This window comes from Eretmochelys imbricata, chromosome 3 (genome assembly GCF_965152235.1).
Source record: "Eretmochelys imbricata isolate rEreImb1 chromosome 3, rEreImb1.hap1, whole genome shotgun sequence".
NCBI lineage: Eukaryota > Metazoa > Chordata > Testudines > Cheloniidae > Eretmochelys > Eretmochelys imbricata.
In genome coordinates this window covers 167,300,289-167,314,411 of record NC_135574.1, presented here as the reverse complement: position 1 = coordinate 167,314,411, position 14,123 = coordinate 167,300,289, and the positions used below count along the sequence as shown (strand labels likewise).

Below are 14,123 nucleotides of genomic sequence, written 5' to 3'. Positions count from 1 at the left end.
TATTTTACAATTGAGCTAAGTAGAAATATGCTGGAATCAGTGTTGATGTAGGAGGCTTCTCTATAGCACTGAGATGAATAGAGTTTAATGTCTGTCTCAAACAGCTAAATCAGGGACCCTGACTTGGTGGGTCAGATCCTGCAAGCCTTACTGATGCATGCGTACATGAGTAATCCCATTTAACTCAATGGGACTACAAGTCTCACGTGGTCGGGTGCACTGAATTTGCAGACAGCCATGTAGAAGGCTGGGAGGATGGTGGTAATGCCCCATGCACCAAACTGTTCTCCAACAAGCAGAAACAATCAAACTGAAATAAGAAATGACCATTGACCATCAAGTTACTGTAAACCACTAAATTATAGCTAAAGCTAGCATGATAGGTGACAGAGACTATGTGCATCACCATCTGTCACTATAACCACAGCTCCCAAGAGAGAGACAGTCAGAGGCAGACAGAAAGAGAGAGAACTGGGATGAAGGTGAAATAACACATGGCTAGATAATGGTTAACTTATTCTTTAAAAACCAAACCAGCTCTCTCTCAAATTCTGGTTATTAATAAAGTCAGTAATCCTTGGCACTCCTAAACTCTGGCATACTCCATACTCTCCTGGTTGGCTCAGTGCCTCGCTCCACGTCTTCTGAAATGGTCTTGATGTTGCTGCTGAATGGGGAAATCCTGGCCCGGGATTTAAATGTCATTAGGGACAGGCTGGTTTTGTGCTTTGTGTTCCACTGCCTCGCAAGCTTCTTGGCCTCTTCTTCCTCTTTGATTTTCTCAGTGGCTTCCTGCAGCACAGAGCGGAAGAGCCGGGCTACTTCCTGTACCTCTGGCTCATATTCAGCAATAAGTTGCCGGAATCTGAAAAAGTACAATCAATGCACAACTTTAATTTTTAAAAAGCTGAGCATTAGTCCATAGTTTGATATAGAAATTCAATTCCCATTGGGAATGGATTTGATCACTTTAATTTGGGGATATTTCATCAGCTCATAATATATGATAAGACAGTTAGTCCAGTACAAATTTGGTATGGCACTGGTCTGTGCTGCAAATCACGGTGTATCTATAATAATAATGCTTCTATGGTACCTTTTCAGGGAGGATCTCAAAGCAGTTTACAGACACTAATGAATTTAGCCTCACTACAATCCTGGGGGATAGAGAGACAGTATTATTTCATTTGAGAGGCAGGAAAGCTGAGGCACTGAGAAGCAGAGTGACTTACCTAAGGTCGCACCGTGACTCAGTGGCAGAACTAGGTGCAGAGCCCACGACTTCTGACTCCCAGTCCTGTGGTCTAACCACTAGGCCCACCTGCACTTGGAGAGCACGTAGTTCCACTCATCTGACTCACATACTGGTAGCATATATATTCTAGTTCTAGTTAAATGCTAGTGAATTACACCCATAAACAGACAGACTTAACTGTTTAACGCTGAGGACTGCGTATATTTAATAAAACCAAAACTATATGATGCTTGTAAAGCATTTGTAGATTCTTCTATAGAATTTAATAGTGATGAAAGCAATAGATTTCTCTAGAAATTAAATATGATGCTGCAGAAATTGTCCTAAAAACCTGAAGAATTAAGTTCTTCCTATAGGTTTTTGAACCATCCTATGGAATGTACTGGGAAATTACATCTCTGCAATAGAATTGTATAGTTTCATTTAAAATCCTACAGAAAGATTATCATTCCCTTGTATTCCAAAGGATTTTTCCATATGGGATGAAGTAAATCTATGTGAAAATTCAAACTGTTTGACTTTTACTGTGCAAGAATATCATTGTGAAGCACGACTATACTGGTGAATGGCACTGAATGAGTGTTTTAACAATAGTTTTACGCAGCCAAACATCTCAATGTGCTTCACTTACAATGCTAGCACAGTAAACATATATGAACACTGCCCATTGCTGCCTGGTGCTGAGTGCACTCAGCTCCAATAAAAGTTAATGGGAGTTGAAAGTGCTGAGCACCTTCCCAGACTGAGCCTATAGTCTCTGATCCAAAGCCCACTGAAGTCAATGGAAGATCTCCCATTGACTTCAATGACTTTGGAACAGTTCCTTAATGCAGTAAACAATGCCCTTATGAACTTTGAGTAACAGAGGCTCTGAGAACCGCTGCACTCTCCCAATTGGACTGAGAGGGTCTGATTCCACCAACCCATACTGACATGAGTGTTCAGGATGCACATAAGCAGCACACGCTTTTACCATTTAAAATAATAGGCCGAACCGACTCAGATGCAGGGACTGAACAAATGGGGGAAGGGGCAATGCTTACGGGTTAATGTGTAATGGTGTTAATTGACAGACACAATGTTGCTGTCACATTGGCAAGGTGTTGCTTTTAAGTAGTGCCCTTAAACTGTGAACACAGTCTCTTGTCTCTTTGCTTGGTCCAACTAAACTTCCAGAGACGGGACTATCCAAAAATGAGGTCCTTTCAACACCAATGAAGTAGCCTCAGCATGTAGGAAAAGTGCCCTCAAGGGATCTTTCACCCCACAGGAATGAATTTGATGATACATTCTTGTGTTAGTACTCAGAACTCAGATTAGTACAACTGAAATAATTTTCTAAATCAAATTAACTTCTCACAATCCTGACTATCTGTTGGACAGTGTGGCCAACAAGACTGGGATGGTCAGTTTCACTTCTGTGTTTTCATGAACAACAGAAGTCTACAGTATTTGAATAGGAGCATGTTTCAATGAACATAAACAACCCCAAAGCCTATTTTCACTGACATTTAAAAAAAGATTGAAATAATTTATTTGAGGTTTTGTGCTTTTTAAACAAAATGGGAATGTAGATTTAGCTCCTTGACTCTGTCCATTAAAATGTCAGCACATTAGGGGCACATAAGTGCAGCAAAAGGAATTGCCAAGGGTGACACATGGCTAGAACGGGTTAAACCTCCTGCAAAATAAATAACCCTCAAAAGACATGTGGGGAGATAATGTTTGTATTTTTGTGTATTTACATACGTATAAGTAGTGTGGACAATGTAACCAACAGTCCCTGTCTATGGTGTATTCTGATAGTTCAGAGATCAAAAGAACATCCTAGCATTTAAATGAATTGTAAACATGGGATATCTCGGTATTCATCTCTCTTTGAAATGTACCGTGAATGGTGGAGGAACAAGCAAATTGCCTACATTAATTCTATAGCTAAGTACCGGAGATGGACCTCCTTAACAGTCATGCTAATTACCTTTTGAACTCCAACTTGTCAAAAGACATGAAATTGTATAAAAGATCCTTGGGTCCTGATTCTGTCATCTCAGATCTGCTTAGGCTTCATCAGGGAAGTTTGAGTGACAAGACTGAGGTCCCAGTTATGCTGGTATGCTCTGAATATGAGATTTGGACATTGGACTATAACCTATGAACTACTTCAGAAAGAACTCTTTGCAACTACAAAGCTCACCACCTATGCTATGAATCTGAACCTCAGTGGACTGAACTCATGTCTCTAAGTATATTGATCTTTTAACTATACTCTCTCTCTGTTGTTTTTAACACATTTTAGTTTAGTTAATAAGAATTAGCTGTAGCGTGTATTTGGGTAAGATCTGTAATATTAATAACCTGGGAGGCAATGTGTCCAATCCTTTGGGATTGGTAGAACCTTTTCTTTTATATGATGAAATAAGTAATCTTATTTGACATGGGTACCCGGACGGAGGCCTGAGGCTGGATCACTTTAAGGGAACTGTGTTGTTTGGACTTCTGAGTAACCAGTAGGGTAATAAAGAAGCTGTTTTATGCTGACTTGGTAAATTTAGGTATTGGAATATCCACCACCTTTATGGGGATTGTCTGCCCCATTCTGTGCAGTTCACCCTAATTGAGGGACTATAGCTGGCCCGCACTGGGACTCTGGTCACACCAAGGAAGGGGTGTTCCTAGATATAATGTGCAAAATATGTATGTGGAACAAAGAGGTAACTATTTCTCAGTAGGAAGAGTGGGCAGGTTATCACAGGCTCAAGGCAGGAGCCAGCTCACTCTCCAGCTGAGGTTTACATGTCTATTTATGTTGCTGCTGGACAAAAATATGTATTAACCATGGCAACTTGTGCATCACAGGAGAGACTGCCTTTCCTGAGACAAATCACCTTATTGCTATTTTTAACAGAGTAAATATATGACAGCAAACTTTTTTTCATCCATAAGCCACTTTTGTAAACAGCTAGTTATTGCAAAACATTTATTTTTCTGTAATTTTTCCAATTTAAAAAAAAAAAGGATTGAATATCAGTCTCAGACCCTTTCCTCCTCATCTCCAATTTAATTTTGTTGCTTTTTGGCTCCTTAGGATGAGTCAAGATGGATATGAGCTTTGATCATCTTACTTCTGTGCTTTCTTACAGTAAGATAAGAGTCCTTAGTTTTGACTCAGGCAAAACTCCATAGGAGCGTTTCTTGAGTAAGCACTGCAGGATTGGGCCTGAAGTTTGTCACTTGTTGAGGGATCCTTCAAGCGACTGGGGTGTAATCAATACATTGTGTGCAGGGTGGTGGCTTCCCACATCAGGTCCTGTTTCTCATATTTCAACATCTAGAATGGGTTTGTGCATCTTTTTCTCGTGTACCTTTCCCCCGTCTTCAGCACCAATGACAGACATGTTCTTTGTGCACATAGTAATTGTGCAAACATCAAATTCTGACAGCTTCCAACACAAGAAGGAAGGATGAGGAGGGATTCAGAACATTCCACTCACTAAACCCCACTGCCCATCATCTAGGACTTTGCCAAGGGAATTAATGCTTAGCTGGCATATGGTTAACAAACTGCCTCCCTGGTAAGAAATCTGCATGGCTCCCCAGTCATATTAACTGGGATGCTGCAGGGGATGAGCCATCACCAACCACAGAGGGATGAATGGTCAGACAAGTACCATCTCATGCCAAGAAAGAACCAGATACACTTGCTACAGAGGTTGCCCAGAGCAGAGTGTTTAATCAAAAAATCAGGGTCACTATGGTTCCCCACTAAACTGTTTGGGTTCCCTTCCATACCAAAACAAGCACACAGAATCATAGGACAGAAAGGGATCTTGAGAGGTCATCTAGTCCAGTCCCCTGCACTCATGGCAGGACTAAGTATTATGTAGACCATTCCAGTCTGGTGTTTGTCTAATGTGCTCTTAAAAATCTCCAATGATGGCGAAATGTGGTGCCCAGAACTGGACACAATACTCCAGTTGAGGCCTAATCAGTGCAGAGTAGACTGGAAGAATTACTTCTTGTGTCTTGTTTACCTGTTAATACATTCCAGAATGTTGCAAAAAAAGTAAACATCAGTGTTACACAGTTGACTCATATTTAGCTTAGGACCCACTACGACCTTCAGAACCCATTCTGCAGTACTCCTTCCTAGGCAGTCATTTTCCATTTTGTATGTGTGCAACTGATTGTTCCTTCCTAAGTGGACTGTTACTTAACACCTTATTATCTTCTAGATGTTCGCAAATTGATTGCTTAATTATTTGCTCCATTATCTTTCCGGGTATGGAAGTTAACATGACTGGTCTGTAATTCCCCAAGTTGTCCTTATTTCCCTTTTTATAGACTGGCACTATATTTGCCCTTTTCCAGTCCTCTGGAATCTCTCCTATCTTCCATGACTTTTCAAAGATAATCACTAATGGCTCAGATATCTCCTCAGTCAGCATCCCTAATGCCATTCAGAATTGCACTAGGTGCATTCCTGAATCTTTTCTCAGACATGGAGACCATCATTTACTAAGCATTTCCATGCCAGTATTAGTCAGATTAGCAGGAGTATCAGTCAAATGCAATATTTACTGATCCAACAGTACTAGCTTCTATAGGCACCGACTCCGTGGGTGCTCCAGGGCCCGAGCACCCATGGGGAAAAATTGGTGGGTGCTCTGCACCCACTGGCAGCTCTCTACACCAGCCCCCTCACCCCAGCTCACCTCCACTCCGCCTCCTCCCCTGAGTGCGCCACGGCTCCACTTCTCCCCCTAGCTCCCAGCGCTTGCCGCGTGAAACAGCTGTTTTGCGGCGGCAAGCGCTGGGAAGAAGTGGGGAGGAGGGGGAAGGTGGCACTCGGGGAAGAGGCGGGGCCGGGCCGGGCCAGGGGTAGGTTGAGCATCCACTGGCGCCGGGAAAAGTTGGCACGTATGGTGGCTTCGGTGTAAAAGGTGTGACACAGACGCAGTGGTAAGACTATTCACAAAGCACAAAAGGTTAGTATCCATCAGTTCCAGTGTCTATTGTTACACTAGGGCACAGAGTTCTTACATGCAGTTGTTCAGTGGAATCTGGGTCACCATTCTTCTAGGCTGGGTTAACACCCTAGTGTTCTGTCAGAGAATAATTTCAAAGCAGACAATCCTTTATGTTTAGCAAAACCCATCGTGCTGGGTAGGTAACAGCATTTTTTTACTCATCAGAAGATTACCTCTTTATTTACAAAGTATAATTTGTGAACAAAACTATTCTTTAAAATATCTGATATTAAAAGTAATTTCTTAGGTCAGGGAATTGTCCAGTGGAAGTTGGTGTTAATTCAGGTTGTGCTGTATGCCAGCCCATTTTGTGAGCAATGCACTAACCTTGTCTGCTTATGTTCTTTCTATGACCCCAATTCAGGAGTGCACTTAAGTATGAGGCTTCACTTTAAGTAATGTTTCAGGGGGATTTAAGAACTTGCTTATAGTTATGCAGGTGCTTAAGTGCTTTGCTGAACTGGGACTATAAATTGTTTGAATTGCTTAAATAACCTACTAACTGCTAAATGCTGATGATTAGCTGCTAGTTGATTCCCAAAGTTATTTTGTTAAACAACATTTTGGTTATACTTTGCAGCAATAAACAGCTTTACTGAGGAAAAATTACTTAACGGTCAAAAGATTGCATTGTTCACACCAGCCCCCACCCTCCAAACAAATCAGCTTTGCAGCTAAGCCAGTAAATTGTGAGCAAATAAATTTTTGATCTCAGTAATTTGTTTCTCATTCAATGTCAGGTAAACTATAAAATCTGCTTCCTTATTTATAATCCTTACTAAAGTTATAACCCTTAATAACTTGTGGTATTAATGATACCTTAGTTTAGTAAAATCTGATTTGCTCTTAAGTATGCAATTTTTTACATTCCTCTCCATCTTGGACAGGGTAAACAGAGTGGGTGGTTTCCCTTTTGTTTCTAGTCAGTTTCACTTTCGGCAAGAGATGAGCCAAACAGGCAGTGATTAGATCTGGATTAGGGGTAGGTTTGAAGTTCAAGAGCAGTGAAATCCAACAAGCTGTTCTTGCACAATCTCAGCTCTAACTGTAGAAATCTTATGAGATCAACTATGCTCCTGAAAACTTCACCATTGTATGATGCATCTAAACTGGATCAATCAGCCCATCTAGGCTAATGTCAGCATTTCTAATGTGCATATCACTCTAGCATCTGGGTACCAGGATTGAAATCATAGACTCAGTGCAGTCAATGGCAAAACTCCCATTGACTTCACTGAGGCCAGGATTTCACCCTAGATATATAAAACAGGTCTCTTTTGGTTTTGAATTCAACACAGAGCAAAACTGAATGAGGTAGGTTTATGTTGGAAGGAGATGAATCAGAATCCCTTAGAATTTGATGGAAAAGGTAGTTGAATTTATGGTTTCATTTTGGGCCTATTTCTAGATCCCCCTTGAATTTGAAAAGGAAAAAATCCACCAAAGAAACATCTATTTTTGTTAGGTTGTGCAAATGCTCATTTTGTACAATACCTACATTCTAGGCCAGTTTGACCTGACAATCTCAATTTAAAAACTTTAATATCCAAATCGAGTTGAATTTGCAGACATATACCTGATATCTAGCAAAAGCAACCTGGAGCTTTTGCTAGATATCAGTCAAATGATGACTTGGGTGATCATATGAAAATCACCTGGGTCTTTTGGAGGAGCACATGGCATTACTGACAAAAGATATAGGAAGTTTTTTTCTTAGTATGACTCTTAATTTAGCAATTCACATTATCAAAGGAAGAGACCTTGCCCAACAATAGCAAATACAATGAACAGAATGAACCCTGCAATTTTATGACATGGCCCCTAACAATGGAGTCTATTATAATCAACTTGCTGAGTATCGAAATGTGACAGTAGCCCTTCAAATGCCTGAGCTGGAAGGAAAAGCTACTGTGCAATCCTGATGAACCTTTTATCTGCACTTCACTGTAACACATTATGCAGATTGCAGAATTGTATGCTGTCTCTCTTAAAGGCTCCCTCTTCTAAGCTACAACTGTTTGTGCAGACTCTGAATTTCCAATTACAAGTTTGTGGGTCTTTTTAAATGCAAGATGATTCTTTTACAAGCAGTTGTGTTTAAACTAATAGTGATCTTTATACTTATGGCATGACAGAATGTTATGGGATGCTCTTGAGAGGAAGGATTGAGAGTCAGATGGTCTTGAGATTAAGTCACTGGACTCAGGAGTTCTGAGCTGAATTCCCAGCTCTGCCAAAGATACCCTGTGTGGTCTTGGGCAAGTCACTTAATCTCCCTGAGTTTATGTTCCTCATTTGTAAAATGGGATAATACAGTGAAACCCCGCCATAACGCAATAATTGGGGTCCAAAAAATTCGATCGCAAAAAATGTGGGGTCACTTTATAGCGGGGTTATGAAAATTTACCATTTCAAGCCGGTCAGTTTAAGTCTTGTAAAAAAAACAACGGTTATCCCAGGATGTTTTAAACACAAAAGTAGTAGTTTAATTATATGTACATGAAAGAAACATGTGAAATTGACTATACTAATCATTGCGCAAAGTGCAAAGTCAATCTGGTTGCATGACTCCATAATTTTAAATTTCATCACTTCTTAAAAAAGCTATCTAGTATGGTCTGCTTATTTGCTGCAGACTGTTGGCTTCTAGCAAAGTCAAGAATGCTTCTGAGTTGGAGGATTTTGACACTGTCCACGTCTTGAGTTTCCAGCCACCGCAAACTGGCTTCTAGGTGCTTTACTGCCTCGGACACTTTTGGTGGGGGAGTTGAGGTGCCATCATTGTCGTCGTCGTCATTACTGCCGCTGGTTTTGGGCTCTGGTGGTGCAGCTTCATTCTTCCCGCTGACATTTGCGACAATTTCGTCATCTGAGATGTGTTCATATATGGGGCAGATGTCATCTGCTGAAACCAGTTGAGGATATCATGATGACTGTGCTCATATTCTCTGAGTATTCGGCTAAACGTACGTCATCTTCAATGAATCTTGTAAATTCAGGCTCGTCATCGTTCCCATCATTGTGTGTAGATGATGGAAAAGCTGGACCAAGACCCTTTAACCAGCATCGTTCAATGCAACGTGCAGCGATAGCATCCCAGGCTTTCCCGCTGAGGTGACAGACTTCTTTCAAGTTGAGCGACGCCAGTGATGTGTCGATGGGGGTGTTGTTATCCGCTACCATCTGCTTGATCATTTTGTGACGATAGTTTTGCTTAAATACCGATATGATGCCTTGGTCCAGTGGCTGGATTTCTGACGTAGTGTTCTTCGGGAGATAAGAGACTTTAATCTTGCCGCAACGACTGACAAGATTTTCCGTTGGGGGGTGGGCAGGGCAATTATCCAACAGGATAAGAGCTTTTTGCTCCTGCTTGAGTTTTCACAAATGAGCCCGAACGGCTGGCAAGAAAGTTTTATGGAACCAGTCTTCAAATATGGAGCTGTTCATCCATGCATTCTTGCTGTTGGTGAATTCAAAGGGAAGGGGCTTCATATTAACACGATGAAAACATCTGGGAGACCTCACTTTTCCGATCATCAGAGGTCTGACTTTGTGGCTGCCAGACTTGTTGACGCAAAACAAGAGAGTGACTCGGTCCTTCCTCTGTTTAAAGCCTTCTCGTTTGTGACTATCAGTCCTGGTTGCGAGGGTGAGATCAGGTAACATTTTAAAGCATAAACCAATCTCGTCGCAGTTGTAAACTTGATCAGCTGTGTAGCAACCTTCCTCCAGCAACTTTTTAAGCTCAATTGGGTAGGAATTGGCAGCCTCTTTATCAGCTGAGCAGATTTCCCCAGACACAAGAACTTGGCTTATAGCGTGCCTTTTCTTGAATCTGTCCAGCCAGCCGTTACTCGCCTTAAATTTGGATTCATTTCCATTGATAAGGTGATCAAATTTCTCAGCTTGAGCTTTCAGAATAGGGCCAGAAATGGGAAATCCTTCTGAGCGAGCCTGGACAAACCATTGGTACAAGGCTGAATCTAGGCTTTCGTCATTAGCAAACTTGATCGTTTTACACTGTAAACCAGTTTCCTCTTCAAGAATGCAGGATAGGATACGGAGCTTTTCTTCTTCTTTTTTCCACCCTCGCAGAGTGGACTCGCTAATTCCTAGATCTCTAGGAAGCTGAGTTTGTTGTTTGCTCTTCTTCAGTTGATCCAGGGCATACAATTTCTCTTGGGCAGAAAATGACTTGTGTTTGCAAACTAGCATATCCATAACGGTAAAATATTTTTAAAAATATAGGAAATTAAAAACAAGTTCATAGGCAAACACCATACACATGTACAACCCGAGAACCAAGTGCAATGGGCCTGCAATGGCCACGGTCACTTTATCCTATAAGACTGGAAGAACGCTGTTTATTTATAAATGTCGTAAAAGAAGTATTCTGGCAAAACGCAAACAGTATTACGGCCTTAAAGGGGAGCCAACTTATGATCGTGTTTATATCCGAATTCGCATTATCGCAGGGCGTGTTATTGCGAGGTTTGACTGTACATCCTTTGCTGTCTTGTCTAATAGTTTGTAAGCTCTTTAGGACAGGGAGTATCTCTGACTCTGTGCATGTACAATGCCTAGCACAATGGGCCATGGCCGGCACCTCTAGGTGATACTGTAATACAATTAATGATGATGATGGATCCTTTTTAATAAGGAAGGTTATGTCCTATTGGCTTTAGTCACAACTGCTTCACAAACACAGCCAACTAGTACTAGGGAGCAGATATATTTGTTGCAATGTAGGGCCAAAGCCTGAACAGTGCTGAGTACCTGCAGGAGCCACAGAAGTCAATGGAAGATGCAAATGCTCAGCTCCTCTTGTGATCCAACCCAGTGAGAAAATGAATCATGTTGTAAGTCAGATTGATTTTTGGTTTATACTTTAGAAGATGGGAGGCCTCAAGTTTCACCTGTAACCACCCACTGCCATCACAGGAAGCCAGCCTCATGAGATATGCCCATCTGCAAGGGGATCCTTGCTCAGTCCTCCAGAAGAAGGGGAAAAGAGCTCAGGTTCCGTTCCTTCCTGTGTGGCTTATAATGGTTTCTGGTGTTCTGGGTGCAAATGAGTGTATGGCCAGTGCTGTTTTGAACTGTTCTGCTTTCAGATGAATATTACTGGTAAAACCCTGCAGGGGCCAATTTGCCCATTTTGGTTTCAACCATCAATAAATTCTTGACTCTGCCATCACCTGGGAGTCCTGCAAGGGAACAGAGGAGCCTCTGACTATCTCCGCGTCTCATCCCACAGGAAGAGAAGCAACTTCCCCAACGGGGGAAGAGGAGCACCTTTCCCAGACTCCTTACATTTGCAGGAAGGATGCATGGGCAGCTGATCCCATTGGACAGCAGCAGAAGGGCCCCAGGGTGTGCTGTGGCTCACTTCCCTGCATTGTTGGCACTGGTGGCCAGAGAGAGGGAAACAGGAGAGCAGTTAACCACTTTGGGATATATGTTCAGTGCCTGTAAAAAGGTATATGCTCTCTTTCCCCCCACCCCCAAAATCTTTTGTTTCCTAATCAAAAGAATGGGAAATGTATCTTAAAAAGACAAAAACAAAGGGAGAGGAGAGAGGCTCAGGGCCTGATTCTCCTTTCATTTGAATCAGTTTTACTCCAGGGTAAGTGTATTACTCTCACTTGAGTCACTCCTGATTACACCAGGCTCGCTGCATTGACTTCAGTGGAGTCACTACTGATCTGCACTGCCATAAATGGGAAGAGAAGCAGACCCCATCTTTAATATCAAATTTAAATAATTCTATCTCTTCTCAAGCTTGATGCCCTATTACAGATTCAGATCTATTTCAGCCAATCTGAAACCATCCGCACAATAGGAGAGTGGTGTGACTGCCACATAGGTTGACTCAACAGTGAGCAGAGCTTCCCCCAACCAGTGGCTGGGCAGGCTGTGTGCACCTTACAGGCCTCAAACACAGACCCTCGTGGTCCCTCCATAGTAACTCTACCAGGTAAGCCAAAAGGGAGCATTTTGCTGGTCAAACACAAGGAGCTCCTTCTCAGCCTGTCTCAGCTGTAAGTTGCTTTTTGCATCTCTTCTTTGCAGCAGGAAATACTTTCATCTCTCACCCCTGTATTAACAAACTTTGACCCTAAACTATTAGATCTTTGTTCCCGCAACCTCCAAGACTACTTCCACTTGAACCGTTCTGCTTCTATTTGAAATAATCGGCTGTAGTAAATGGCAATAAATATCACCGTGATCCTACATGTAGTGTTGCTTTCTGACTGTGAATTTGAAAGACAAGGTTCTCATGATAACAATTAATAATAATGCATAATACTTAATACTTCTGTAGCACCTTTCATCTGAGTATCTGAAAGCACCAAACATTAATTGACTCTCATACTAACATTGCAAGGCAAGTATGATTATACCTGTTTTACATATGGAGAAAATGAGGCATAACGGTTATTTGGCCAGTGGTCATACAGTGAGTCACTGTCACAGCCTGCATTGAAACACAGGTATGCCAACTCCCAGTCCTGTGTTCTAACCACTAGGAAATCTGCCTCACTGTGTGGGATGTGCAGCAGTCCTGTGTCTACAAAGCCTCCATTATACCTGAGTAGGACTGGCCCACAGTAGGAGGGATGTATTTTGGTGCACATGTCCTCCAGCTGCAGCCGCTCCCCTGGGCTGATGTCATAGTTGTGCTTAGGCTTTGGGTAGCTAACCAGCCAGCCGTAGTCTACGCCCGTCTTTATCTTGCGATACTCATTCTCTCTCTCTAGTTGCTGTTTCTCTGCCTGCTTGATCTGCCAGCCTAGTTCCATCATTAGTGTTTCCACCACCATCTCTGTGGGGTTCCTTTGGGGAATCCGACCTGGTGGCTCATTCCATCTGAACCAGGAAGCCAGCGACATGCTTCCCCAGTTCTTTTACCTGTAAAGAAAAAACACATTATTGTTAATGCTTTCACTGCATTTGCTGCATCTCTCCAATTTGCGGGATTGGATTTTCCAGAGCTCAGCACCCAGCACCTCCCCACCCAGACCAGTAAGTGCTGCTGGTTGCTGAGCACTTTTGAAAATCTCATCAATAGGGGCCTGATTGTGCCTGGCCTTTGTGCAGATTTGTAGGGAGGAGAAGGAAGGTGCAAGGAGACACTGCCCCCCCCTCATCCCCACTATGCCCATTAAAAGGCCAGCCGGTCACAATCACAGCATCTGAGTTTAGAAGAGCCCAGTGCCTGCTGCTTTATTCATTTAACCATGGGGAAGAATAATGCACTAAAGGGAACAGGGGCAGGGCCAAAGCCTGAGCAACTTCCACTGCCAAACTCCGGCATATTTGAGAGTTGAGAGAGAGGGACTGTGCCCTATAGGACAATTCTCCCCACACTCCCTATGGGACAGAGAGGCTCCACGCCACCCCCAAACTAGGCCTTGAATGTTCCTGCAGTTTTCTTCCAGTAGCAATGGAGCTCTCAGGAGCTGATCAAGTATTGGGGGCAGCTTCACTGGTGCTGATCGAAAGTGGTGTGAATTACAGTAATATCTCACATCTGGCCAACCGAGGATCTGATGATAGGAAAGTGCTTTACAAAAGTGGGTATGATCATCTCCATTTTACAGATGGGGAAACTGAGGCACATAAAGGCAAAATGATTTGTCCAAGGTCATAGAGTAAGTCGGTGGCAAAGCTGGGATTCTCCTGTATGTACCCGTACACACATACTCTCTCTCTCTCATGTTTTTAACACATAACGATCACTATGGTTCCTTCTTGCCATTCACACCTTCCTGTTCCAACAAAAGCTTCCACCCCAGGAAGTATTCACGCCAAAGAAGGACAAGCTGTGTTACCAC

At 42.5% G+C, this 14,123-nt stretch overlaps 1 protein-coding gene across 1 annotated transcript; it reads right to left on the bottom strand.

Moving 5' to 3' along the window:
• Positions 1–567: 567 nt before the first annotated feature.
• Positions 568–13,178, bottom strand: RD3 (RD3 regulator of GUCY2D). Its single transcript, XM_077811957.1, has 2 exons — positions 12,877–13,178; positions 568–865 (listed from the first exon to the last, which is right to left on the bottom strand). The coding sequence occupies exons 1-2, from the start codon at positions 13,176–13,178 to the stop codon at positions 568–570; spliced, it is 600 nt and encodes a 199-aa protein (XP_077668083.1).
• Between the last annotated feature and the right edge of the window lie 945 nt (positions 13,179–14,123).